A 25,595-nucleotide genomic window follows, 5' to 3' on the forward strand; every position below is an offset into this window, starting at 1 on the left:
GTAGCTATTGGTATCAAAATTCCATTTTTTAGAGTTTTGGTTACTATTGAGCCGGGTCGCTCCTTACTACAGTTCGTTACCACGAACTGTTTGAAATGAAAAACAGATAAAACAGTAAAAATTCGAATAATGTGCAATATTCTCCATTTTTCTCGAAAAAATATATATATTTACTTTTCTTTTTCAGCTCTTTGATCGATAGACTATTATTAGGCAAAAAAAAACCGGGGCCAAGCATTTTTCTTTAAAATATGCTATTATCTCCCGGTGTAACTTCATTATTAGTTTTCTATGATTTCATCTTAGAATTCGGCTTATGGAAATAGTCTTTTTGGGAAAACAAGTATAATTCTAAAAACACAGAAGATTATGAGGGATTGGCAACAAGGATAGCATTTTCATATAAAAGGGAGTAAAATTCCAGTAACTGTTTATGATTGGTTAAAACATTGGATGCAACTTTTCCTCTTTTTTCAAGACATGATTCTCATAAATAATGCCACTGAAGATGGAAAAAAGTATAAACACAATTTGATGGTAAAAAAAAGAGTTCCAAAGCAGGGATCAGAATTTCATATCCACGGAGGTAAATGAAGCAAACATTTTGTAAATTTGAAATATACTGAACGGAGTTTATGTTTATCTGTTTGTGAGAAAATCTTCCAAAATGATGTTGTGTATAGAAAATGTGGTAGTGGTGTTGAATTATACAGTTTAGCGAGGATTATTCAATTGAAACGTTTTTTTTTTTGTTTTTTTTTTTGGACAATTTAAGCTTTAGACACACCATATTTTTTTACAAGGTGGAAAATCAGCAGCAAACTGGTTTACTTTCAGGATGTGCCAATTGGTAGACAACAATAAGCAAGTTTTTCAACTGGTTTTCCTAAAGAATGTCCCAGATGGAATGACGGTGGGGGGACCCGAATTACCCCAATTAAATAAAAGAATCTCAGATTTCCAGCTCCAATTCAGAATATTCACTCCCGAGTATACTGAAGTTTTCTTCGAAACGCTGTAATGGCATGTTAAGACTAGGGTGCCATCCACATAACAGACAAGTGTGACGTTTGTTGCTACCACAATGGACGAGGATATGCATTTTGATTGAGCATCTAGGACTACGTTGTTAAAAATGGTAGGCGAAGGGATAGCACCTTGACATGTACCTTTATAAACATAGACAAAACTATTTAGATCATTCGGTTGATTACTGGTACGAGAAAGGCTATCTCGTAGAACATGTGTTAGATTAGATTGATTGGAAACCGGCAAGGCATTTGTAATTTTAATGCGTAATTTAAGCCACAAATCTAAATTTCTGAAGGTACGAATAATAGAGGGGTGAACACTTCTTCTTGCCGTGTGAGGCAGCATAGCTCCGTGTACCAAGCAGTCAAATAAACGCCTGACATCGTGTGCTGCTAGAGCGAGACCTTCTTGGGCCAGTTCAGTCTCTATTTGGACATTAACTACGCCACTAAGAGCATCAACGTACCTATTTTATTCTCAAAACTAAACTGGTATGGCAGAGCGCTACATTTCTCTTTGAATTCACAAACAAAAAGCAGCTCAAACAGTTTACAGAGTGTGGTAGAGATTGTTATAGGCCTAAAGGTTTAATACTTAATCCATTTGCCTTTCTTGGGGTTACAAGTGAAGTCACCGATACAAAAACAGGACAGTGATGGAAAAGTATCAAAAAGCATTTGTATGAGCAATACTAGGTGTGACACGAGCAAAGAGGCTCAATGAATGACATGAAATGCTATCCCTTTGAGCGTTGAATGCTTCCCTATCAGCTTGGATCAGGCTGCCGTTAGCAGGCTTGCATTGCAACAACATAGTGAGACTCTGGGGAAAAAGATAGAAATTCATCAAGTTTGGATTCATATTTAGACTACAAAAATGGATCTGGTGCGGTGAGTTCATTCGAAAAATGTATTTTCCACTCAGATAGGGGGATATCAGAAGCTTAGGGAGTATTCGAGGATATCGTGTTTGGAGGATCAAGATATTTCCAAATGGAAGTGGGCGAAGCAGAAACTCGAAGCGAATATGAACCAACAATGCCTGCACGGTGACGAGCTAGCTCACTTGCAAAAATATTTTTGTATAGGACTGAATATCATTCAAAACACCCGGCCTAGGACAATCGTTATCTTTCCAAACAGAAAACCAAAGCTTCACACAAGAGCATGCTTTGGAGAGTCTTTGTATTTTTGGATCAATCGGGAATTTGAGTGCTGAGTACTGAGTGCTGATTTTTCGTGCTGGAACTGCTGCTTTTTTGGCACGTCTTAGACGTGGCAGATCTAAGTACAATATAAATCAAGAGCAATCTGTATTTCAGTTTCGTCAATAGTGAAGGATGTCTGAAGAAGCTGGAAAAGGATGACATTTTTTGCAAAATAGCTGATCCTCTTGATATAGGAGCAAATGAATCTTATCTCAGTCTTTCTTTGAAAACCATTTTAGGCTTTGGCGAAGGCAAAGTGTGAATATCTGTGAAATTTTCAGTTGTAGGCTGTACAATAAGCTTATCAGAAAAAATACCACGTAGAATAGAAGCACGATGTAATACTGCTAATTTAGAAAACCTAAAGTCCCAGGGAAATTGAGTTTTTGACCTTGTGTTATAAATGCATGCAATTTCTCACAGGTTTGTGCAAATAATTGTTCCGATTCGTCATTCTTATAACTAGTGGGCAAATACGCATTTATCACTACGCAAGACCCTACCCTCACTGCTAGAAAACTGTCACTAGAACTAAATAAACTTGATTGAATACTCGCTGTAAGTAAAGTTACTAGGCCTCCAGACGGACGACCTCGGGAATGAACATATTTTGCGGGAATGGAAAAAATACGGAAGTCTCTACTCGTATCCAATAAACTAAATTTAGGACGTATAAGAAAATGTTCCTGAATACACACCAAATCATTATTCAGCAGTATATCTTCCAATACTGATATTTTACTCAAGAAATCACCATTTATATTCCACGAAATAAATCTCACATCTTGGTTCTGTTTAGTAGAAATCTCTTGTGGGTGCATTACAAATATTTTTTTTTTTTACTGTCTAGGTTGGAAAGACACTTTATGCTGTAACTGGTGTGACCAGAAACCTTACAAGGAATGCAGAACATTGATTTGAAGAACAGATTGTCACAAGATGAGATGTGCTCAGCAGAAACACATCTTGAACACAGGGTCACATTTCTACACTCCGCTGCTTTGTGATAGACTTGGTGACAGTTGATAACTTTTTTAGCATGAAAATGAACTGATGTGCAGGCAGTCTTTCGTAATCTACTTTGATATATTCTCTCAAGAATGTCTGCAAGAGAAGCTGTTGTTTAAACTAAACTTTAAATGCCTTAAATCTACCACATTGGACTACTGTAGAATAGTTAAGAATACTTGTCATGAGTTCCGGCTCATCTATTTCTGGTGGAACACTTTTAACGATTGCAATGAAAACTGAAGACTTCACTTACACTGTTAAGGATTCATCCAGTTTATTAAATAAACATAAAAAAGGGGAAATTTATTATATTTACGCCAGAATATATTTTCCCTGTCATGAGATATCCTGCAAATGCAAAACATTACAAACAATTTTGAGCCAATAAAGAATGCATATCACTTAAAACAAAAGGGTTTTTGACAATGTCTCTCGGCTCTTCTGACTAGAGAATAGATAAAACATGACACAAAAAAGAAAGGTTATTTATATTTAAACCCAGAGGAGTCTTTCAACAATGAGTTAGATCATGTACACAAGCACGTACACAAAATTTTCTCTTGGAAGGAGAGGGAGATTTGCAACAAAAAAGGAAAAAAATAGACCAATCATACGGAAATATGTGAGAAATCGTACCATCAAACGGCACAAATTGGGGAAGGGGACACAGTATTGGAGCTTCCCCTCACTATGAGTAAGTACCTGTATGATGAAGTAATTGATCATAGTTGATTCATAGTAATTGATAGTAAGTCATAGTAATGATAGCAACTGATAGTAATTCATAATAATTGATCATAGTAATTGATTGTAAATTGATACGTTTTAGTATATCAGCATAAACTGAGGGAATGATTAGCAACGTTTTTTCTGCCTGCTTAGAGCCAACAGATTCCATATATATTTTTTTTATATGTTTTACAAAGTAAATGCAATGATCCGACCTAAAAAGTATAGTAGAACGTAAAAAAACTAAATGTAAAGGGGAGAGGAAGTATATTTTACAGCTGGGCTATCTAGGAAGGCTATTAAGTGGGTAATTCTTTGTGGGGGTAATTTTATGCCACAAGGGGGAAGAAGAAGATATTTGGGAAGGGTCAGAATGAAGAGTGGTCCTTACAGTTGCCCGATGTGTGGAAAGTGGAAGGAAAAATTATTGTATTTTGTGGGAAGTCTGAACGTTTTAGGGTTTTCAGAAAGGAGGGGGATGAGCCTTGGGTGGAAAAATAGTTGGAAAATGTGTGTTTTATTAGCATTAAGAATATGGCACGGTTTATTCGTGTGGGTGCAACCCATCGTGAGGGTGTTATATGATGACTTTGTTCCTTTGTTTGTATTAGTGTTTTTCAACAGTTTTCTGCGCTTTACAATAATCGTTTGGTCAGGAGTTTAAAGTGAATCCTTTAAATGTACTTGTAAGTTGTTAATTAAATTTGTAATTTTTTTTTTTAGCAATGGCCCTGCCGGGTTTTCGTGTCAAATATATTAAACTATACTATCATAACGAACCAGAGAATTTGAAATATAAAAAGAAACGAAAAGAGTAAAAAACTGTTATCTTCACTTATCTCATAGCAAATATGTACTTGAAGCAGGGCGAACTTGATTATGGCCCTAGGCTCTTTAACGAAGAAATGTAAGAAAGAAAAAAAGCTCGAAAAATGAGAAGCTATAAACTTTCCAAGTGAAAGGACCATTTCGATAACGAATGTAATTATATCCCCAAATACGGCAAGTTAATATGATTCAGTATATCAAGTTGACCGGTTTTTCCTAGCCTCGAAGGAGTTGACAACATTTCAGCCAACTGTTGAGCCAATAACGGTACCGTCTGTCATAGAACAAATATGCTTTTGATTTGGTCCCTAGACTCCTTTACAGGGAAATGTAAAAAATTACAACATCAAGGAAAAGTATTACCTTTCAACACGGAGACGCCCTTTCAACAGGGGTTTAAGTCAGGCAGTAAATTTAAAGAGTTCAGCGCATCAACACAAGACAGAATAATGGCTGTGGAAGAGCAGGAATACTCCACCCTTTCCCCACTGCAAATGGTAAAAGGTAAGGTAAAGAATAGGGCATTGGATTTTACAGTCCTTACCGACGGCGCTGATCTCCGTTTCATGGCCTTTTAGCCAGGAAGGGCAATGGGGGTGGAGGCTGGAAGCCAGCCATCCTGTGCTTTCGCACACCTTTTTACCTTACCCAGATTTCCCCAGGTACACATTTACAGCTGAGTCGACTCTGTCTGAGCTTAAAGAGTCACGCCAGTGACCCGTTTTCCAAACCGACACCAGGACTAAAACCCCTGTCTAGTGCGCTCAACGAAATAATTTTCGTTGAGTTGCCAAGGTTAAAATGAAACTTGTAGTGCCAAAAAAGTCTACATTTTTATTCTAGATACCTGGTAAATATTCTAGAAAATCAACCTAGTCGTATAAAAATCTGCTTCTTTGAAGTTAAATAAAACATGAACAAAAGACTACAAAATACACAATATTTTGTATACAAGTTCTAAAGTACTAAGCTGTTAATATAGATAATTTTTAAGCATTAAATTTTCATAAAGAATAAGAAAGGGTAGGCCATTGTTACTTTTTCCCCTTTACACCCACACTCAGACTTCCATCGAGAGGCTGAATTAATGGCCCCGTGTTTACCTATCTTTCAGAAAAAGTGAACACTCGACGTTTTTGTCATTAATTTTCTAGCAATAATTAAGTTTTAGCTAGGTACGTTATTAAATTTATATTCTATGTTATAGAATGCATACAGTATAAATCTAAGTTTGGCATGAGAAATTAAGTGATACCCAAATCCTAACAGGCATTCTAAGATGTACCTCACTGGCTTAAAGCCAAATATACTTAATCAGCCTTTGATTTGACACAGGTACGTACAAAGCAGTTTTTTAGGGACTGAAATATAAGGGAAGTGTAGAAGTACACGAGCAGCGAGCAAAACTTGTAATTAATATTATATTAAACTTGTATTAAAGCAAATAAAATAAATTAAAAAAAAAACAAATATTACAGTTTTACATCCGAAAGCCTTAATCAACGTAAAAAAAGACGAAAAGAAGAAGAAGAAAAATAACGAAGCATAAAAAGTGTAAAAGCTACATAAATAAAGAATAAGAAAAAAAGAGAAAGATATATTTGAAAAACCGCTATAATTGCTTACCAAATTGCTTAACAAAATATAATGATAACACGCTACATAAATACAGCTCAAAATTCCAGAAGTTTGTAAAATTCTGACAGATGCCACGTCTACCTCTGTTCCAAGGAACCAATAGCCACAGTCTTACTTGTACATGAGAATGTCCTACCTGTAACGGATATGCGATTTTCTGAAGATTCGGTCTAACAACCTGTAAACATGCGAAGTTTATATAGGACATTCGAAAAAAAAGGATTACCTTGCCAACTCGAAGTACTCTTTCAACTGCTGATTTAATCATGTTGCCATAATATTGCAAATTGATATGGTTCAGCATATCAGCACCAGCTAGGAGAATGGCTGTAGGATTTGCTACGTTTTTGCCAACTGCTTCAGAGAAAGTATGTCTTGCGCCCTAAAAGGATTTTAGTTAGAACAAGGAAATTGAATTTAAAGAACGAAACACAGGTCTACCTAACCGTATTTGCCACGGAAATAGTAAGCACAACGGAAAACATGTTCACTTTAAGTTAATTTACTTTGTTGGAACCTTCGGTCCTTGTATTTTAAGTTAAATGTCCTTTCTTTTTCTCTTTCTTTGGTTCTCCTAATTATCCCTTTTCTTTTGCGTGGCAATCTTTAATTTTCTCTTGGTAATAGTACCGGCATTTTGTCCTTGATCGCGTAGACAGTTAACTTCAATTACTGTAACTGCGCAATTCCTCACCCTGGTTAAAATGTATTTTTGAACAGCAAGTCTGGTTCGAAATTGACGGGGAGGAAAAAGGGGAATAAGTTAATTCAATTCAGCTTGACGTTGCATCTGGTGAGGCTTTACATTGGCTGGAATCGACACGCTGCACCCTTTGCTGGTCCAGGGGCAAGGAGAGTTTTGTATTTTAGTTCTTGTGTTGAGTTTGAAATGAATGTAGTAAACTTTCTTTATTTTATACCCTTGACTTTTTGATTAGCCTAGGTAGGGTCTGAAGCCTAGAGAGAGGTTAATATTAGATTGGCTTGGTATAGGAAGAGAATCCTGTACTAAGCAAGAGATCTTTTCTCGAAGGAAAGAAGGCGAATTGGGGGGTTTAATGCTTATGGTGCTTGGGGCCAAGTAGTGTAGAACTGTTATACCACGGGGAAAGTAAACTTGTCAGAACCTTGACGGTTGTGTGAGCCGCCATAGACGGGACGCGTAGAAATCTGTGGCGTTTGGGAGTTACGCTGGCCTCTGGTGTAACGCCAGGTTACCGTAATAGAATCAGAGCTCTCTCTAATACCGGCGAAGGTGTTGACTAGAACACCCTTCGCCTCCACCAACACACATGGATTCACCGAATAGTAAAATATTTGAATAAAACGGAATGGCTGGACGAATGAGAATAATAAATTCCAAGTTTCGTTTTCTCAATTTCTTTTCAAATATTTCGTAGTAGCTAGCTTTGTGTATAGAGCAAGTGTGTCAATCGTAACCCAAACTCTAAAAAATATTAATTTCGGGAACAATAGACACACATCAACATCAGTCCCTATTTACGGATCCTGAGATAAAAATATTAACTAAATTTATAGGTGCTCATCAAAAGCTTCAAGACGAAATAAATTTGCATAATTCCAGAAAAGGGGAGTATTCATTTCAACTGTGGAAAATTTTTCTAACGTTTTTTTTTCTGTGGAGGGAAGATGAAGTCCCCTTTTTTAATGCCTCTATGTCCAATTACAGCTATATAGGAACTTATACCAATCTCTTTAGCGGTGCAATTCATCAAAATCCAGGGAAGGGACAAGGACCTTTTTCTTTATTTTCGACAAAGATACAAAAAAGATAAACAAATACAAAGTAGAGACAATAGGGAAAATCGAAGAAGAACCTGATTTGATTGAAACCTGATTTTCCCTATTGTCTCTACTTTGTATTTGTTTGTTATGGAAAGGCAGTGTGGTCTTCGTCGCTATTTTTTACAAAAAAGATATTTTTCAAAATCAGGGGGGATTGTTTTTTTTCTTCAATGAAAAAACAAAAAACCGTACATTTTAAAATACGTTAACCCCCTCACTACCCCCCCCCCCAATTCGTGCACCTGAACTCCAGCAGCTCAAATAAAGCTTTCAAATTATAACCCAAACGACCTTATTTTTTATGGAACCAATATTTTACTGCTAAAGGACTTTACACACCACCGTTTGAATGCACATTGCTGAAACAACATATCCACATAACTTTTAGTACTTCTAAATGCAATGATTTCCCCATAATTTTCATCCAATATCACTATGGGTTTTATAAAAACACAACCGAGGTTCCCTGGTATAAAATACACGGAAAAGCAGCGCTTTACTATGATCTTATCTCTATCGCCTATAGATCTTATAACTTCCGTTCGATTAAGCACTGCCCTAGGTTACTAAGCCCAATGGCTCGGTACTATCACTACAGAAAAAAGAAGGAGGAAATATAATAGAAAGAAAAAAGAAATTAAGAGTGATTGCGTGAAAGAAAAACATGACGTTTCTTATTGATAGCGACAAGACGTTGAAATAACGATCTTGAGGTTCTCAGTGACAGCCAATTCACGGATCTTATTTTTATGGTGATGCGATTACTTTTTCAGTGTTTTTTCCCTATTTGTTAAATGAAACGAACGTTTTAACGCAAATTACATTGTATGGGCAGCTCCAATCTTGATCGGAAATTGAAGACCATTAGGATCTTAAGAACGGCTGTATTAGGTGTACACCGTGAAAGCCTTTGGTTTCTTTCTCTTTTAGTTCGCATGATGTGACTAGACTGCATAACTTTTACAGCAGTCTATCGTCTCAAAACCATTCATGGGAATAGACGGTAAGCAAAATGAGATATGAGATATACGTTTACTAAAAAAGAAAACAAACATTATTCGCCATTCGCCTGCCAAGAAAGGCAATAAACATGGGAGGGCAAGCGAGGTTATCACCCTCAGCTAATTGAAACCACATTCATATCGTGCTACTCAACACAAAAGAAACTCAACAGATAAAGGAAGAAAGGAAAAAAGAGAAAGAGGAAAAGACAACAAGAAGACAAGAAAAATAACAACAACAAAATAAGTAAAATGCGTTGAATAGAATGACAACATGGAGTGGGCTTCACTTCAAAATCACTCACGAGATAAAAGAAACTTCTTTGCCCGGAAGACAAGGCTCACTTTTCACACACTCGGGCAATATATTCCAAACATGGGAACCATAATGGTGAATCACAAAATATGCCCGATGGGTGCTCCTAAACTCATGATTTAAGTTATCAGCTTTTCTTGTATTATGATCATGACGGTTTCTATTAAAAGTAAAAATATTTTGAAAAGCAGGGGTGAGCAGGCGATCCAAACATTTATACGAGAAAATCGCAACTTGGTAATTTTGAATTTTGAATACATCCATTAACTTACTCTTTTTAAAATGCTCATGAGCAGGAATCTCATCAGAATCATAAAATTCCAATAATAATTTTATAGCTCTATTCTGAAGTTTTTGTACTCTTTTGAAACATGTTACAAAATTATTTGCCCACGTAGAGCATCCGCAGCTAATATATGGACAAAATATAGAAAAATAAATCATTTTTAGAATCTTTTTTGGGACTAGATTTTTAATTCTTCGCATCACTCCAAAACCTCTGCTTAATTTTTCAGCTATCAGACTTGAATGGTTTTTCCACGACAGGTTTTCATCAATCAAAAACCCCAAATATTTCGTTGTTGCTACTCTTTTTATCACATTTCCTCGAACCGACATGTGATCATTTCCAGCACTTGACGAAAGTCTAGAAAATATCATGAAAACAAATTTAGAAAAGTTTAGGGTTAACAAATTTTGATGAGAAGTTGGAAATTCAGAGACTGCATTACGAATCTTATTATACAGAACATCAAACGAAGACGCACCTAGAAAGAGCAAAGTGTCATCTTGTCTCATCAAAAAGAAACGTTCATCAATAGTAACTCAAACTCTAAGTATCGAATTCTGGAAACAGTGAATTCCTCGAAAGAACATAGTTTTCTTGTTGATTCTGAATATGCAAAAGCTATTAAACTAAACTTATACATTGAGAGTTAGTATCATGAGAATATTTGACCCATATTAAGAAGAAGAGAGAAAGCACCCCTGGAAAGTTCTACCAACTGGCTTGCTGAACATAATAACCCCAGCTTGCTTGAGGCGACAGAGGGGATGGAGCCACCTTTTAGCCCGCTTCAGGAGAGCCATGGCAAATAGCTGACAGGGTACCGAGAGCAGAGTTATGCCACGGTAATTACTACAATCTACTTTGCTTCCTTCCTTTTTGTAGACTGACAAAAGTAGGTCAGACTTCCAGTCTGATGAGATTATTCAAGGACACCAAACAGTACTGAATAGAGTTTGAAGTCAGAGCATCATAGATGAAAATTTCTGATGTCAGGCCCCATATTCCCAGTACTTTGCTATTCATTAGCTTTCAGATTGCCGTTATTATTCCTTCTGCTGTAAATTCAGGCCCATCGGGGGCAGATGTAGCGTTGGCGCCACCAGCAATCAGCTGGCCGTCATTGTATTGGTTAGGTGGCTCTGAATTTAGTAGTTTCCCGAAGTGGGCTTTCCATAGGCAGATGCATTGTGATTGGTCGTCAAAAATCTCATGGCATTCGGTTCCGAGATACGTTGTAGTCTTGAGTGCGTTGACCTGACCACCTATGGACTGTCCCGTAAGGGACCCACTGTGTCCTTTTTCTTAACTGTTTCTTGAAGCTCGCATGCCTTATTGTTAATAAAGGTCGTGCGACCTTTGTGCAGCAGGATATTGTGCTCTTTGTTTAATTGTCTATATACTGTCATACCTCACGAAGGTGAGCTACTCATCTGCGTTCAATGACGGCAAGGGACTCGTTGCTGATCCAGTCTTTTTTCTTATGGTGCTTTGTTTAAGCAACGCTAGTTGCAGCTATTAAAGAGTTCTCTTTGAAGACCTTCCATACACCTCCAGTACCCTCATGCTCTAAGACCTCAGATCTGTTTGATATTTCAACCTGATACCGCTCGATCACAATGGAGTCTTCCTGGATGTGTTTTGTGTCAATTCTTTGAGACAGTTGGCTTTTTTTGTTGATTAATAAAAAAAATACTTTTCTTAAAAAGAACGGCTTCAGAGAAAAGTAAAGAGCCATATTAAACTTAAGACAAGCAAAAATAAAGTCAAGCAATAAATTTAAACTCAAAACGATTATGAACTACTATTAGAGAATAAATGAAGCCTAAAACGAACAGATATTAAAACAAATGTTCATGCCAAACATAAAGATAAAGGACACTGATTAAGTCCATCTATTTAACTACAAAAACGATGTTAATGATTCGAATCCTTTGACTTCTATTTTATTTGGTCGGTGTTTTTCTAAAGTGACGTTTGTCCTTTTTTCAACTCACAAAAGTATTCGTAAATCAGGGCTTTTGACATCAAAAATATTTTTGGCCATATGATAATCAAACAGTTCGTGGTAGTCAAACAGTTCGTGGTAACGAACTATAATAAGGAGCGACTCGGCTCAATAGTAACCAAAACTCTAAAAAAAACTTGTTTTGATACCAATAGCTACATCAAAAGAATCGCATTTTAATGCTGATTTTAAATATACAAGTTTCATCAAGTTTAGTCTTACCCATCAAAAGTTAAGAGCCTGAGAAAATTTGCCTTATTTTAGAAAATAGAGGGAAACATCCCCTAAACGTCTGAGAATCTTAACGAAAATCACACCATCAGATTCAGCGTATCAGAGAACCCTGTTGTAGAGGTTTCAAGGCCCTATCTACAAAAATGTGGAATTTTGTATTTTTTGCCAGAAGGCAGATCACGGATGCTTGTTTATTTGTTTTTTTTTTTTTTGTTTTTTTTTTTTGTTTTTCCAGGGGTGATCGTATCGACCAAGTGGTCCTAGAATGTCGCGAGAGGGCTCATTCTAATGGAAATGAAAAGTTCTAGTGCCCTTTTTAAGTTACCAAAAAATTGGAGGGCACCTAGGCCCCCTCCCACGCTAATTATTTTCCCAAAGTCAACGGATCAAAATTCTGAGATAGCCATTTTATTCAGCGTAGTCGAAAAACCTTATAACTATGTTTTTGGGTACCTCTTACTCCCCCACAGTCCCCACGGGCGGGGCTACAAGATACAAACTTTGACCAGTGCTTACATATAGTAATGGTTATTGGGAAGTGTACAGACGTTTTCAGGGGGATTTTGTGGTCGGGGAGGGGTTGAGAAGAGGGGGATATGTTGAGGGAACTTTCTATCGAGGAATTTGTCATGGGAGAAGAAAATTTCCATGAAGGAGCGCAGGATTTTCTAGCATTATTTAAAAAAAAAAACAATGAAAAAATAAATATGAAAAAGTTTTTTCAACTGGAAGTAAGGAGCAGCACTAAAACTTCAAACGAACAGAAATTGTTACGCATATGAGAAGCTCACCTCCTCCTAATACTTCGCTCTTTACGCTAAAGTATTTTTAGTAATTTCAACTGTTTATTCTACGGCATTTGTGATTCAGGGGTCATTCTTAATGAATTGGGAGAAAATTTAAGCTTTAGTGTAAAGAGCGAGGTACTGACGAGGGGGTCAACCCCCTCGTATATGTAACAAAAACATGAGAATACAAAAGTTCGTTACGTAAGCTAATTTATAAGTTACGTATATATTTTACTAATAAAACATTCGTAAAAAATTAAAAAGTTCTAGATGCCTTTTTAAGTGACCGAAAAATCGGAGGGCAACTAGGCTAACTCTCCCAGTCCTTTTTTTCTCAAAATCATTCGATCAAAACAATGAGAAAGCTATTTAGCCAAAAAAATAAATATGCAAATTTCGTTTTAATTATTCCTCTGCGGAGGGCCAAAATCAAACCATGCATTGGTTCAAAAACGTTCAGAAATTAAATAAAAACAACAAGTTTTTTTTAACTGAAAGTAAGGAGCGACATTAAAACTTAAAACGAACAGAAATTACTTTGTATATGAAAGGGGCTGCTCCCTCATCAACGTCCTGCTCTTTACGATAAAGTTTTTTACTGTTTTAAAAAGTAGAGTTGAGAGAAAGAGTCAAACTTTAGCGTAAAGAGCGGGGCGTTGATGAGGAAGCAGCCCCTTTCATATACGAAGTAATTTCTGTTCGTTTTAAGTTTTAATGTCGCTCCTTACTTTGTTAAAAAAAACTTGTTTTTTTATTTAATTGTTAAAAATAAACAATCACTTTACAAACAGCTGCTTAATAATAGTTGTTAAAAACCAATAGCACGTACAAATAACAACAGTGATTTCCAATCGAATTAGCTCTTCGAAGAATTTCAATGATATTGCTAGCTATTTCTCTCGACAACCTGAACGGGCATAGTGCATTGTGATTTAATTCAATATAGTTTCAATATTCTCCAAATATTTCACCTTAACACCTTCAGCTTTAATAGCAATAGTAGTAGTACCAGCAGTAATAGTAGTAGCAGTAGCCGTAGCAGCAGTAGAATTAATAATAGCAGCCTTAGCTTTAGTGGTAGCAGTAGCAGCAGTAGAAGTGGTAATAATAGTAGCAGCATTAGCAGAAAGAGTAGAAGCAACAGCAATGGGATGCAAATACTGTCTTTTGGTTAGTTCGATATCCTCCACAACAAGCCATGTAATCTCCAACTTCACAACCAAACTATTCCTAAGATATTGCTGACACGACCTTTTGACAACCTGCAAACAGACGGCGTGTTGTCATCCAGGTTACTTTTCATCCTCAAAATTCCCCGAGAGTTACACCTTCATACCCTTAAACAGAGTTGTAATAGTAGTCACTGTAGTAGTATTAGTATTAGTAGTAACATCACTAGTACTAGTAGAAACAGTAGTATTAACGTATTGCCTTTTGGTTAGTTAAACATCCCTCTGATTCATTCCTGGAAGCTTCAACTTCATACAATTTGTCGTTGCTATGACATTGCCGATATATCCTTTTTGACAACCTGTATATTCACATACTTCTTGAAATTATCATCTTAACGGTCTTAGTCTTACAAGTAGCTCTTATAGAAGTAGTATAACAACTCAAGGCACTAAAAATTATGCTAGTGAGATTCGGGCTGTCTATGCAACCCTGGCTTCAAACGTTTCGTATCAAACAGTTCGTGGTAACGAACTGTAGTAAGGAGCGACTCGACTCAATAGTAAACGAAACTCTAAAAAACGGAATTTTGATGCTAAAATATACATCAAAAGAATCAGAATTTTATGCTGATTTTAAATATATAAGTTTCATCAAATTAAGTCTTTGTCATCAAAAGTTACGAGCCTGAGAAAATTTGCCTTATTTTGGAAAATAGGGGGAAACGCACCCTAAAAGTCATAGAATCTTAACGAAAATCACACCATCGCATTCGGCGTATCAGAGAACCCTATAGCAAAAATTTCAAGCTCCTATCTACAAAAATGTGGAATTTCGTATTTTTCGCCAGGAGACAAATCACGGGTGCGTGTTTATTTTTTTTTTTATTTTTTTTTTTTTTTTTTTTCCAGAGGCCATCGTATCGACCAAGTGGTCCTAGAATGTCGCAAGAGGGCTCATTCATAACGGAAATGAAAAGAGAAAGTTCCCTTTTTAAGAGACCAAAGAAATTGGAGGGCACCTAGGCCCCCTCCCACGCTCATTTTTTCTCCAAAGTCAACGGATCAAAATTTTGAGATAGCAATTTTGTTCCGCATAGTCAAAAACCATAATAACTATGTCTTTGGGAATGACTTGCTCCCCCAGGGAGCAAGTCCCTGCCGCAAAAAGGGTGCAGTATTTTCTAAAATTACTATAAAAAAATGGAAAAATAAACATGGAAAAGTTTTTTTTCAATTGAAAGTAAGGAGTAGCATTGAAACTTAAAACGAACAGATATTATTACGCATAAAGGGGTCCTAAAAATACTTCAGCATAAAGAGCGAGGTATTTAGGAGGAGATAAATACCTCGCTCTTTATGCTATTGTATTTTTAGTAATTTCAACTATTTATTCTACGGCCTTTCTGATTCAGGGGTCATTCTTGAAGAATTGGGACAAAACTTACGATTTAGTGTAAAGAGCGAGGTATTAACGAGGGTACAAACCCCCTCATATACATAATAAAATTTAAGAATAAAAAATTTTGTTACGTAAGTTAATTCTTAAGTTATGTATAATTTTTACTAATAAAAACATTCGTTAAAAATTAAAGTTTATAGTTGCCTTTTTATGTAACCGAAAAATTGCAGGGTAACTAGACCTCCTTCCCCACCCCTTATTTCTCAAAATCATCTGATCAAAACTAAGAGAAAGCCATTTAGCCAAAAAAGGAATTAATATGCAAATTTCATTTTAATAATTTATGTGTGGAGAGTCAAAATCAAACATTCATAAATTCAAAAACGTTCAGAAATTACATAAAAAAAACTAGTTTTTTTAACTGAAAGTAAGGAGCGACATTAAAACTTAAAACGAACAGAAATTACTCCGTATATGAAATGGGTTGTCCCCTCCACAATCCCTCGCTCGTTACGCTAATTGGGGAAATTTATGCGACAGAAATTTTAGGGGTGCAAAATTTCAAATGAATGATCTAACGGTTATAATCATTTTGTAATTTTTAAATTTTTATTTTTTATCCAAATTAAACAGAGAGCACAATAGATAAATGATAATAGTTAATTAATTATTAATCAATTAATTAAAAATAACATCAAAACATAAAAATGATGAATTGATAATTATTAAAATAAAAAATTAAAAATAATCATGAATAAATTATTAATTAATTAATAGATTAAAAACGATCTTGTCAATAAACCAATATTTTGTTAAAATCCGGTCTGAAAATTTTATGGGAGACAGGAGGGGATCACTAATGAAGATTTTGCCCCCGGCGCAAGAGAGGCGAGAACCACCACTGACACATACCTAAACCAAAAGCCTTGACTTATTTGACCAAACAAAAGTTAATTAGTTGATAATTGGTCCATATTCAAATTACCAAAATTGACTTCAAAAATACGTCGATTTTAGCCCCCTGGTGGAATACATGTTCATTACCATAAAATAAACAGGAAATTAACATACAAAAGACATTCAAGCTCAGGGAGAAATTAGAGAGAAATCTAATTACTAAGACAAAGGAAAAGAGATATTTTGTTATTCTTCCGAAAAGTTTCTAATGATTTCACGTTTCACAACTGGGGTCAAACCAAATAAGCATTCCAACAAGTAGTATTCTAATAAGTGAACTGGAAGGACATTTTGGAAAAGGTTCCACTTATGAGCTGAAGCAGCGTTCACACAAGTGTCAAGTTAGCTTTAGACATGTCTGTCCTGATATCAATATGTAGTTCCGCTCACAAGACCTTACTTGACTGCAGCAAATTACGGGTAAGCATCCAGTTGTAAAGTCTGTGGTGACCAATCAGGAAGCTGTTTTATCACATTATTAATAACCTGCGTCGAACAACCACATCATTTCTCACTGGACTTCAATCCCTGTGTAAATGCAATCCAAACTGCGCTTGGATAATCCTTAAAAGTCTCAAATATTCCAATAACCACTTACTTATTAAATAATAACTAAAATCAATATCAAATAATTAAGTAATTACTTCAATAATCAATAAAGTATTCAATCATCAAAAAATTACTAAAATGACTCCGTTTCTCAATACAATATCCGAAAAAAAACATTTTGATGTTCATTGAACCTATGCCTAATAAAAAATAGTTGCGACACTAAAACTTCAAGACTTCATTGGTAAATGAAACTTCATTGGTAAATGAAACTTCATTGGTAACCCAGACAGTGAGCAAGAAGCGTCCAAATTCAGCATTTCATTGAATCAAGAAATGGTTACACTCGAGATTTAATCGATAACTTGATTGTAATTTATGATAAGGCAAACCCAACCGGACATAGACTCGAGTCTCGGAGGTCTATTACCTATAAACTCTATACAGCTGAGCTTGCAGAATGATGGCTCTGACCCCCACCCACGCCAAGAATCAAGACTGGCGACACCAGGATTTGAACCAACGTTCCAAAGGACAAAGGATATTCTCAACTTACGAAAGAAAGGTTCCTGAATAGACACACTGACGACCCAAAAACTGAAGATGAACTGAACTACTGAAGAAAGGTTTGGCCTCTAAACCCACCAAAACGACATCACGAAAATTTTAATCTTTCAGCATTAATCAACTACCGATCTAATAACGATATTAATTCAGGAGTTGCACCCTCATTTCAAAATATACTTGGCCAAATATAAGTGTCCGTAATGGGGGAATAATTTGTCTTTTTTTGCCCTGATTATTTAAAATATAAAACACCTCTTTAGTGACACATTCTGATTGTCAGTACACTTATTCGTTTGACAAAACCGTTTACAACGAAAGAATCATAATTTTTGTCCATTGTATGCCACAACGAAAAGGCCACATATAATAATGATACTAATAGTTTATCAACCCATTATCCACAAAAGATTATAGCGTAGCGAAATAAAAGGAATTAAACGCACCAGGAAAAAGAAAAACCTAAATTATTATTGGAGAAAAGCCCCGTCTATTCAGTTTTGACTTTATCACAAGCTTCTCGTAAATCCTCGACCACTCTTTAACAAATTTCGTAATCCCAAATGTTTCAAGACAGGAATTTCGGTGCCACTTAAAAATAAATAATAGAAAGTTTGCAAATCTAAAATAGCACTTGGTGGTTGTATAGGTGTCCCTCTCTGCAAGTACACTGGACCTACCGGCGAGTGAAACAACATAAGGTTGGCTCACTGAACGACAGATAGAAGCAAGCAATTTCTAGGAGTACCGCCTTCGAGTCGGCAAAACATTCACGTAAGAACGTTTAATGTTGGCAGTTGTATGCTTTACAATAGTTTGCCTGGTTATACCGATCGTTTCTGAAACCATATTTCAAGTCTGGCACTAAAGGAATTATACGATTTCCATGGTTAACACTGCCACTTCTTACTGTGTTCAGTGTTAGAAACTCGCACTTATCGATATTAACGGCAGTCCTATAGACAGAAAATTACTCTGCTGTCGATTTAGATTATCTTCTCAGTCTGTTCCTACTGAAAAAAAAATATCATCGGCGTAAGCTATGTGAGATTAGTCATTACCGTGAAGCAGAAAATGATAAGATGCGGTTCAGATTCTTGGACATTGCAATGTTTGTAAATGATAGGGCTAAAAACACTGCCTTGCCTCACCCCATTTTTAACTGGTTCTGAAACTGCGCCTCTCCATTTGGCAGATACTGCCGAATTTGCGTACCTAAAGTTTAGTTTTCACAATGCTCACATTTACGCCCCTGTGCAATAGAGATTCTAGCTTTCATGTGACTGAAGCTATCGAAAGCTTTCAATATGTATATGATGAACATTTAAAGAAGTGAATTGTTTCCCTCCGAGTCTGTTGGCACACTTGCTAGAAGTCTATGAGTCTCTGGGCAATCGGCCTATTATTGTTATCTAAATCTTAAGTTTTCGTGAAATTACCTATTTTTTCCAGCTAGCTAAACTTCTGTAATAACTGGAACATTATCATAATTGTACTAGTAATTATGTCAGTATTGTCTGCTATTATCGGTAATCATACTGCTCAAAAATTCCTGCATTTACCGAGTCACCAAAAATATTGAGAGTTGGGTCTTTCCCCAAACGCGACCCCTCTTCCACAGGATTACTCTTTTTTAGATTGACATTACTGACATTTATTTGACATACTGACATTTACGCCCCTGTGCAATAGAGATTCTAGCTTTCATGTGACTTACGCTATCGAAAGCTTTCAATATGTCTATGATGGACATATAAAGAGGTGAATTGTTTCCCTCCGAGTCTGTTGGCACACTTGCTAGAAGTCTATGAGTCTAAGGGCAATCGGCACATTTTTAATATTCAAGCTGGTTATCTTAAAGAATCCCAGGGCCTAGCTCAGGCAAAATAGCACATTCAAATTCTTTACTGGGATGCAGGATACAGTGATATCCTGTATTTTATTCATGAACAAATAAATGTTCAAGTAGGGATAAGTCCATTTATTAGACAGTGAAAACATATACAAAAGTCGGGGTATTTTGATCACATGTACAGCGATCATCATCAGCAGAAATACTAAAGCATTACTTTCTCAGACAGATCTAGTGAATGAACCGTAAAATATTTGCGGACCGGGACTTGTTATTTTGCTCTCTATAAGCAAATTTATTAATTTTAATACTTTAGTATTTCTGCAGATGGGGATCGCTGTACATGTGGACGAAATATATAGACTTTTGTAAGTTTTCACTGCCTAATAAACAGACTTATCCATATTTGAACATTTACTTTTTCGTCATAGAAAGACAGTGTGGTCCTGGAGAAAAAAAAATACTTGATTTAAGGCATTACGTCGAAAATACATATATCACTAAGATTTACAATCATTGTAAATCTTAATGATTGTAAGATTTACAATCTTTGGGGTATTTCCCTTTCTGTGCAAAAGACGTTATGATTCCATTTAGGAGACTGTTGGGGACAATGCCTCTGGTGATGCAAATATGGAAAAGAAATTGAAAATGAGAATTTATTTATTGATGTTTTATTTATGCAGAGTGATTAATGTGAGAGGTTGAGCTTTGGCAAATTCGATTTGCTAAATTTTCCAACCTTCCCAGATGTTTCTTTTCTTTTTGATTTTCTTGTGACACTGTCTGTAACTGCTGCTACCAAAAAAAGTCTTACCCATACTTTCAAGGCTAAAAACTTGGCTAATAAATTCGAAACAACAACAAAAATGATGTGGTCAAGCTCGGCTCGCCGTCCATATAAACATTGGTATCTGCCCAAATACATAATACACACTTGTGCGGGGGGGGGGGGGAATTGTCAAGTTAGCAGTCTCGAGTTAGCAGTTTAGGATTAACCTTTATTTGAAACCGTTAGATGAAGGGGAAATAAATTCATTTTCCTTCCTTCTTTGGGTACCCACTTCTCATGAATCCTGGAAACAGTCTGGTTACGTATACAAGAATAATACACTCACCGGTTCAAAAACAACACAATCAGCACTGTAGTTAGCACCAGCTACAATACCAGCACCACCGACTAATCCGGCACCGACATTGCCAACAATGGTGCCATACAAGTTTGGCATAACCATAACGTCAAACTGATGGGGATTTGAGACCATTTGCATCGTTGTATTATCAATAATCATCGCGTTGAATTTAATTTTTGGATATAATTCAGCAACCTAAAGAAAAAGACTTGAATAAGAAAAAAATAAACCTAAGAGACACCGTCTAAGTGATTCAGTATATACAAATAAACGAAACTGTTCGTGCTCACAATTCACTTTTGCATTCTCCTGATTCTCCACAGACAAACAAAAAGGCTAATTGTAGAAAGCTAGAGATACAAATTTTCCGTTTTTTTTTATTTTTTTACTTATCTTTTTACTGACATAAGATTTCACGAGGAGAGAACCTCAATGAGGTTCCAAAAAGACCGAGTCATCGGCTTCTCCTCCAGAGATACAATAAAGACATATACCAATGAAACTAAAGTACACAATCGGAAATAATCAATAAAAAAAACACTGTCTAAAATAAAAAAATAAATAAATATAAAGTGGAAACTAAAATAATCCATGTTTTCTTTTTGGCAACGCTTGTCGTTTCACTTATTCCTAAAATACATAGTCCAGTGAAGGAGAGGGGACGAGTTCAGATACCATACAGAATCAAGTTCCTTTTTTTTAATTTTGAATTCTTGTTAAAATAACTTATAATCAAAAAAAAGCTGCAATCATGGGAGAGCATCATCACTAAAAAGGCCTATTTGAGAACCTCTCGTTTAAAACATGAAAACGATGATAATTAATTTTGTAAATTAATTACATTAATTTAAGGTAATTAATAAAATTAATTTTGGTCATTCAGACCACCATCAACCTAAGAAGTGATCAGATCGTCAAAAGTCACAACACTGAACTCACTAATTTGGAAAGCTTTCTAGGTCACGACTTTTTAAGTCTGACGAACATACGATCCTCTTCGTAACTTTATTACGAAGCAGCCTTTTCTATTATTCGACAAATCACTGGTGCATCCGTTACGAGTTTAAACAATGCCAAAATATGTCTAATTATAATAATAAAAAAATAAATAAAACAAACTGATCGTATGAGCAATACTGGTTATACAGTACACATCTTTAAAATCTAGAAATGCTTGGGAAATATACGGAAATATATAGGTTCTACGAAAATACAGTTAATAACGTATTCGAACACGATATCAATACATTTTTCTTGATATATCAGAACATCTCTGGCATACCAAACTTGACGACAACCCTTGCTTTGTCTGTATTAAAGTCCGAATTTAACAAATAAAAACTATTCAAACAATTTTGAACAGAAAAATCACTTTTCAGCTGCTTTTGGAATAGCTGATGGTGGCAAAACATTTTTTGATCAAGAAAACGCATTTCTCAGTTAACTATATCCAATCCACAAGGTTGCAGGAAAGCAAACAACTTGGTCAGAAAAATACTTCCAAATTCACAGAACTGGGTTGGATTTTAACACACAAATATAAATTATTATTTTTAATTTTAGAAAACATATTCACGATGCTTGAGATTGACATTAATGATTCTTCAGCGCCTCGAAAACTATGAACAAGGAGAGAAAGAACTAAAAAAAGCAAACAAATTATATCCCCTGTCCTTTGCATATAAGGACTTCTGGAGATATTGTTCGCTGAAAGTGAATTATGGAGTTGAAGAAGATCAATAAAGAGATTAATCTTTGTGTGAAGTTAGCGGTTAAATTGAGTATCCATTAATTTACTTGAAAACTTCCTGCAACGCCAATTTAATAGAAAAAAAATGATCGATTAAGGACTGTTCTTCTTGAAATTTCGAAGAAAAAGTAATGAAGTATTACCTCCATTAGTAATTCAATCAGTAATAGTCCATTCCCGAAGAGATCGCCTCTAAGTTTCTATAAAATCATAAGTTCGCTTTGTCAGATTCTTTGGTGCTGCCTTCTTTAAGGCCAGAGCAAACTCACAAAAAAACAGAGACAAAACTGCTATTTTCAATTCCAAGTTTGTGCTTTGACTTAAGGGTACTGCCGCATAATATGTGGCGTAGAAGCGAAAGTGATTGGCGAGATTGTAATTTGACGAAACGATATCCACTTTCCGATCTCTGGTGCACATCTCAGAATGCCACTTGTTCCATCATACATGGATTTTGTGAGAGTTTATCTATTCTCCACCATCTGCTGCACATCCAGGACTGCCTCTTGTTCCACCCTATATAAATCGAAGATTTGGTTAGAGGTAATCCCCTCTTCGCCATCTGGTGTATATTTCGGAGCGCCGCTTATTCCATCATATATAGATTTAGCAAGAGTTTATCCAATCTCCACCATCTGGTTCCACCTAAACCCCCGCTTGTTCCACCATATATAAATTCGAAAATGTGATGAGAGGTTATCCCCTCTTCGCCATCTGGTGGACATTTTGAAGCGCCGCTTGTTTCGTCATACACAGATTTAGTGAGAGGTTATCTACTCTCTACCATCTGGTGCACGATTCGGACTGACGTTTGTTCCATCGATAGATTTGAAGATTTGGTGAGAGGTTATCCCCTTCTCACCATCTGGTCCATATTTCGGAGCGTCGCTTGTTCGTCACACATAGATTTGACAAGAGGTTACCCATTCTCCACCATCTGGTTCCACCTCCACCTCTGTGTGTTCCACCATATATATATTTGAAGATTTGATGAGAGGTTATCCCCTCTTCGCCACCTGGTGCATATTTTGGAGAGCCAATTATTCCATCATACATAGATTTGGCGAGAGGTTATCCACTCTCCACCAGCTGCTGCACATCTCAGACTTCTGCTTGTTCCACCATATTTATATTTGAAGATTAGGTGAGAGGTTATCCCCTCTTCACCATCTGGTGCACATTTCGGAGCGCCACTTGTTCCATCATACATTGATTTGACCAGAAGTTATCCACTCTCCACTATCTGCTGAACATCTCGGACTGCCGCTTGTTCCACCATATATAGATTTGAAGATGGTTTGAATTGATAAGGTGAGAGGTTATCCCCTCTTCACCGTCTGTTGCATATTTCGGAGCGCCACTTGTTCCATCATGCATAGATTTGGCAAGAGGTTATCCACTCTCCACCATCTGGTTCCCCCTCCACCCCCACTTGTTGCACCATATATAGATTTTAACATTTGATGAGACGTTATCCCCTCTTCGCCGTCTGGTGCAAATTTCGGAGCACCACTTGTTCAATTATACATAGACTTGGCGAGAGCTTATCCACTCATCATCTAGTCCACATTTCTGAGTGTCGCTTCTTCAACCATACATAGATTTGAAGTTTTGGTGAGAGTTTATCCCCTTTTCACCATCTGATGCACATTTCGGGGGGCGGCTTGTTCCATCATACATAGATTTGGCAAGAGGCTATCCACTCTCCACCATCTTGTCCCACTTCCACCACCGCTTATTCCCCCATATATAGAATTTGAAGATTGGATGAGAGGTTGTCCTCTCCTCGCCATCTGGTGGACATATCGGAGCGCCAATTGTTCCATCATACATAGATTTGGCGAGAGGTTATCAACTCTCCACCATCTACTGCACATCTCAGATCGCCGCTTAGTCCACCATATATAGATTTGAAGATTGGGTGAGTGGTTATTCCCTCTTCGCCGTCTGGCGCAGATTTCGGAGCGCCACTTGTTCCATCATACATAGATTTGGCGAGAGGTTATCCACTCTCCACCATCTGCTACACATATCGAAGTGCTGTTTGTTCCACCATATGTATATTTGAAGATTTGTAGATTTTCATATATAGATTCCATATATAGATTTAGAGATAACGATCGTAAAACCGTGAAGATAACCACATCATCCGCCAATTAGTTTTGAATTTATTTTTTGGTCACAATTGTCCAGTATTACGAAATTATAAATATTATTATAAATAAAATTTCTAGTTTCTGGCTTAAACACTTCAAGCATTTGCCATAGCGCAATGGCACTCCCTAAGAAAAGAGTGAAGTGGGCTATAGGCATCCGTTTGGAAGAAAACATTACAGGATTTCGGATGGGTTCATTCGACTAAATATTTAAAGTTCTAGCACCTTTTGAAGAATCAAAAGTTATTTGAGGGTATCCATTACCCCTAAAACACTCTTTTAGTTGCTCTGCCCCAAAAGATATCCAATTAAAATGTTGAGAAAGCCGTTTTGTCCTGAATCACGATTGCAGCGATATCTGCAACCTAGTAAAAGAGCGAACCACGGCCCATAGTTTAACCAAAGTTTAAACCAAAAGTTTAAAAACAACATTTTTTTTAAACTGTCTAGTGAAGAAAAATGGCCATTTGCAGCTGATTCAGGAACTGTGACTTTTATTTTGATCAATCTTGGTGTTGAAATATTACTTGGAAAAAACAAATTTGCAGGAATACTGAATGAAGGCTGAAATCCCTCGAAAATAGAGCCAAATCTAAACGAGAAGTACACCATTAAAATTGGCATAGTTGAAAACCCTATAAAGGGCAAGTTTCAGCCTCCCACCTTCAAAGGTTTTTTTTCTCTTTTTCTTTACCATTAGCAGGGCACTGGAATATCATGCGGAGTATAAGCTATAGAGCTGTTTAAGGGCTCAATTAAAGGCAAGTTTTTTGTCTAATCCCCTTTAATGTATTCTACTTGATATTCTACTATAATTTCTACTATATTCTACTATATTAAAGAATCCCAGGGCCTAGCTCAAGCAAAATAGCACATTCAAATTCTTTACTGGGATGCAGGATACAGTAATATCCTGTATTTTATTCATGAACAAATAAATGTTCAAGTAGGGATAAGTCCATTTATTAGACAGTGAAAACATATACAAAAGTCGGGGTATTTTGATCACATGCACAGCAATCATCATCAGCAGAAATACTAAAGCATTACTTTCTCAGACAGATCTAGTGAATGAACCGTAAAATATTTGCGGACCGGGACTTGTTATTTTGCTCTCTATAAGCAAATTTATATAAGCATTATTCTACTATAATGTATACTTGAACATAAAGTGCCATA

The 25,595-nt window shown here is 36.3% G+C and overlaps 1 protein-coding gene across 1 annotated transcript in view; it reads right to left on the reverse strand.

Annotated features, from left to right (window-relative positions):
• Nucleotides 1-25,595, reverse strand: part of LOC136029899 (isocitrate dehydrogenase [NAD] subunit beta, mitochondrial-like) — a 152,476-nt gene that overhangs the window by 43,667 nt on the left and 83,214 nt on the right. The window contains exons 7-8 of the mRNA XM_065708391.1: nucleotides 20,496-20,705; nucleotides 6,672-6,827 (exon numbers count right to left, since the gene is read on the reverse strand). Coding sequence (XP_065564463.1) covers nucleotides 6,672-6,827; nucleotides 20,496-20,705 — 366 coding nt within the window. The remainder of the gene's footprint in view (nucleotides 1-6,671; nucleotides 6,828-20,495; nucleotides 20,706-25,595) is intronic.

Source organism: Artemia franciscana, chromosome 8 (genome assembly GCF_032884065.1).
Source record: "Artemia franciscana chromosome 8, ASM3288406v1, whole genome shotgun sequence".
NCBI classification, from domain to species: Eukaryota; Metazoa; Arthropoda; class Branchiopoda; order Anostraca; family Artemiidae; genus Artemia; species Artemia franciscana.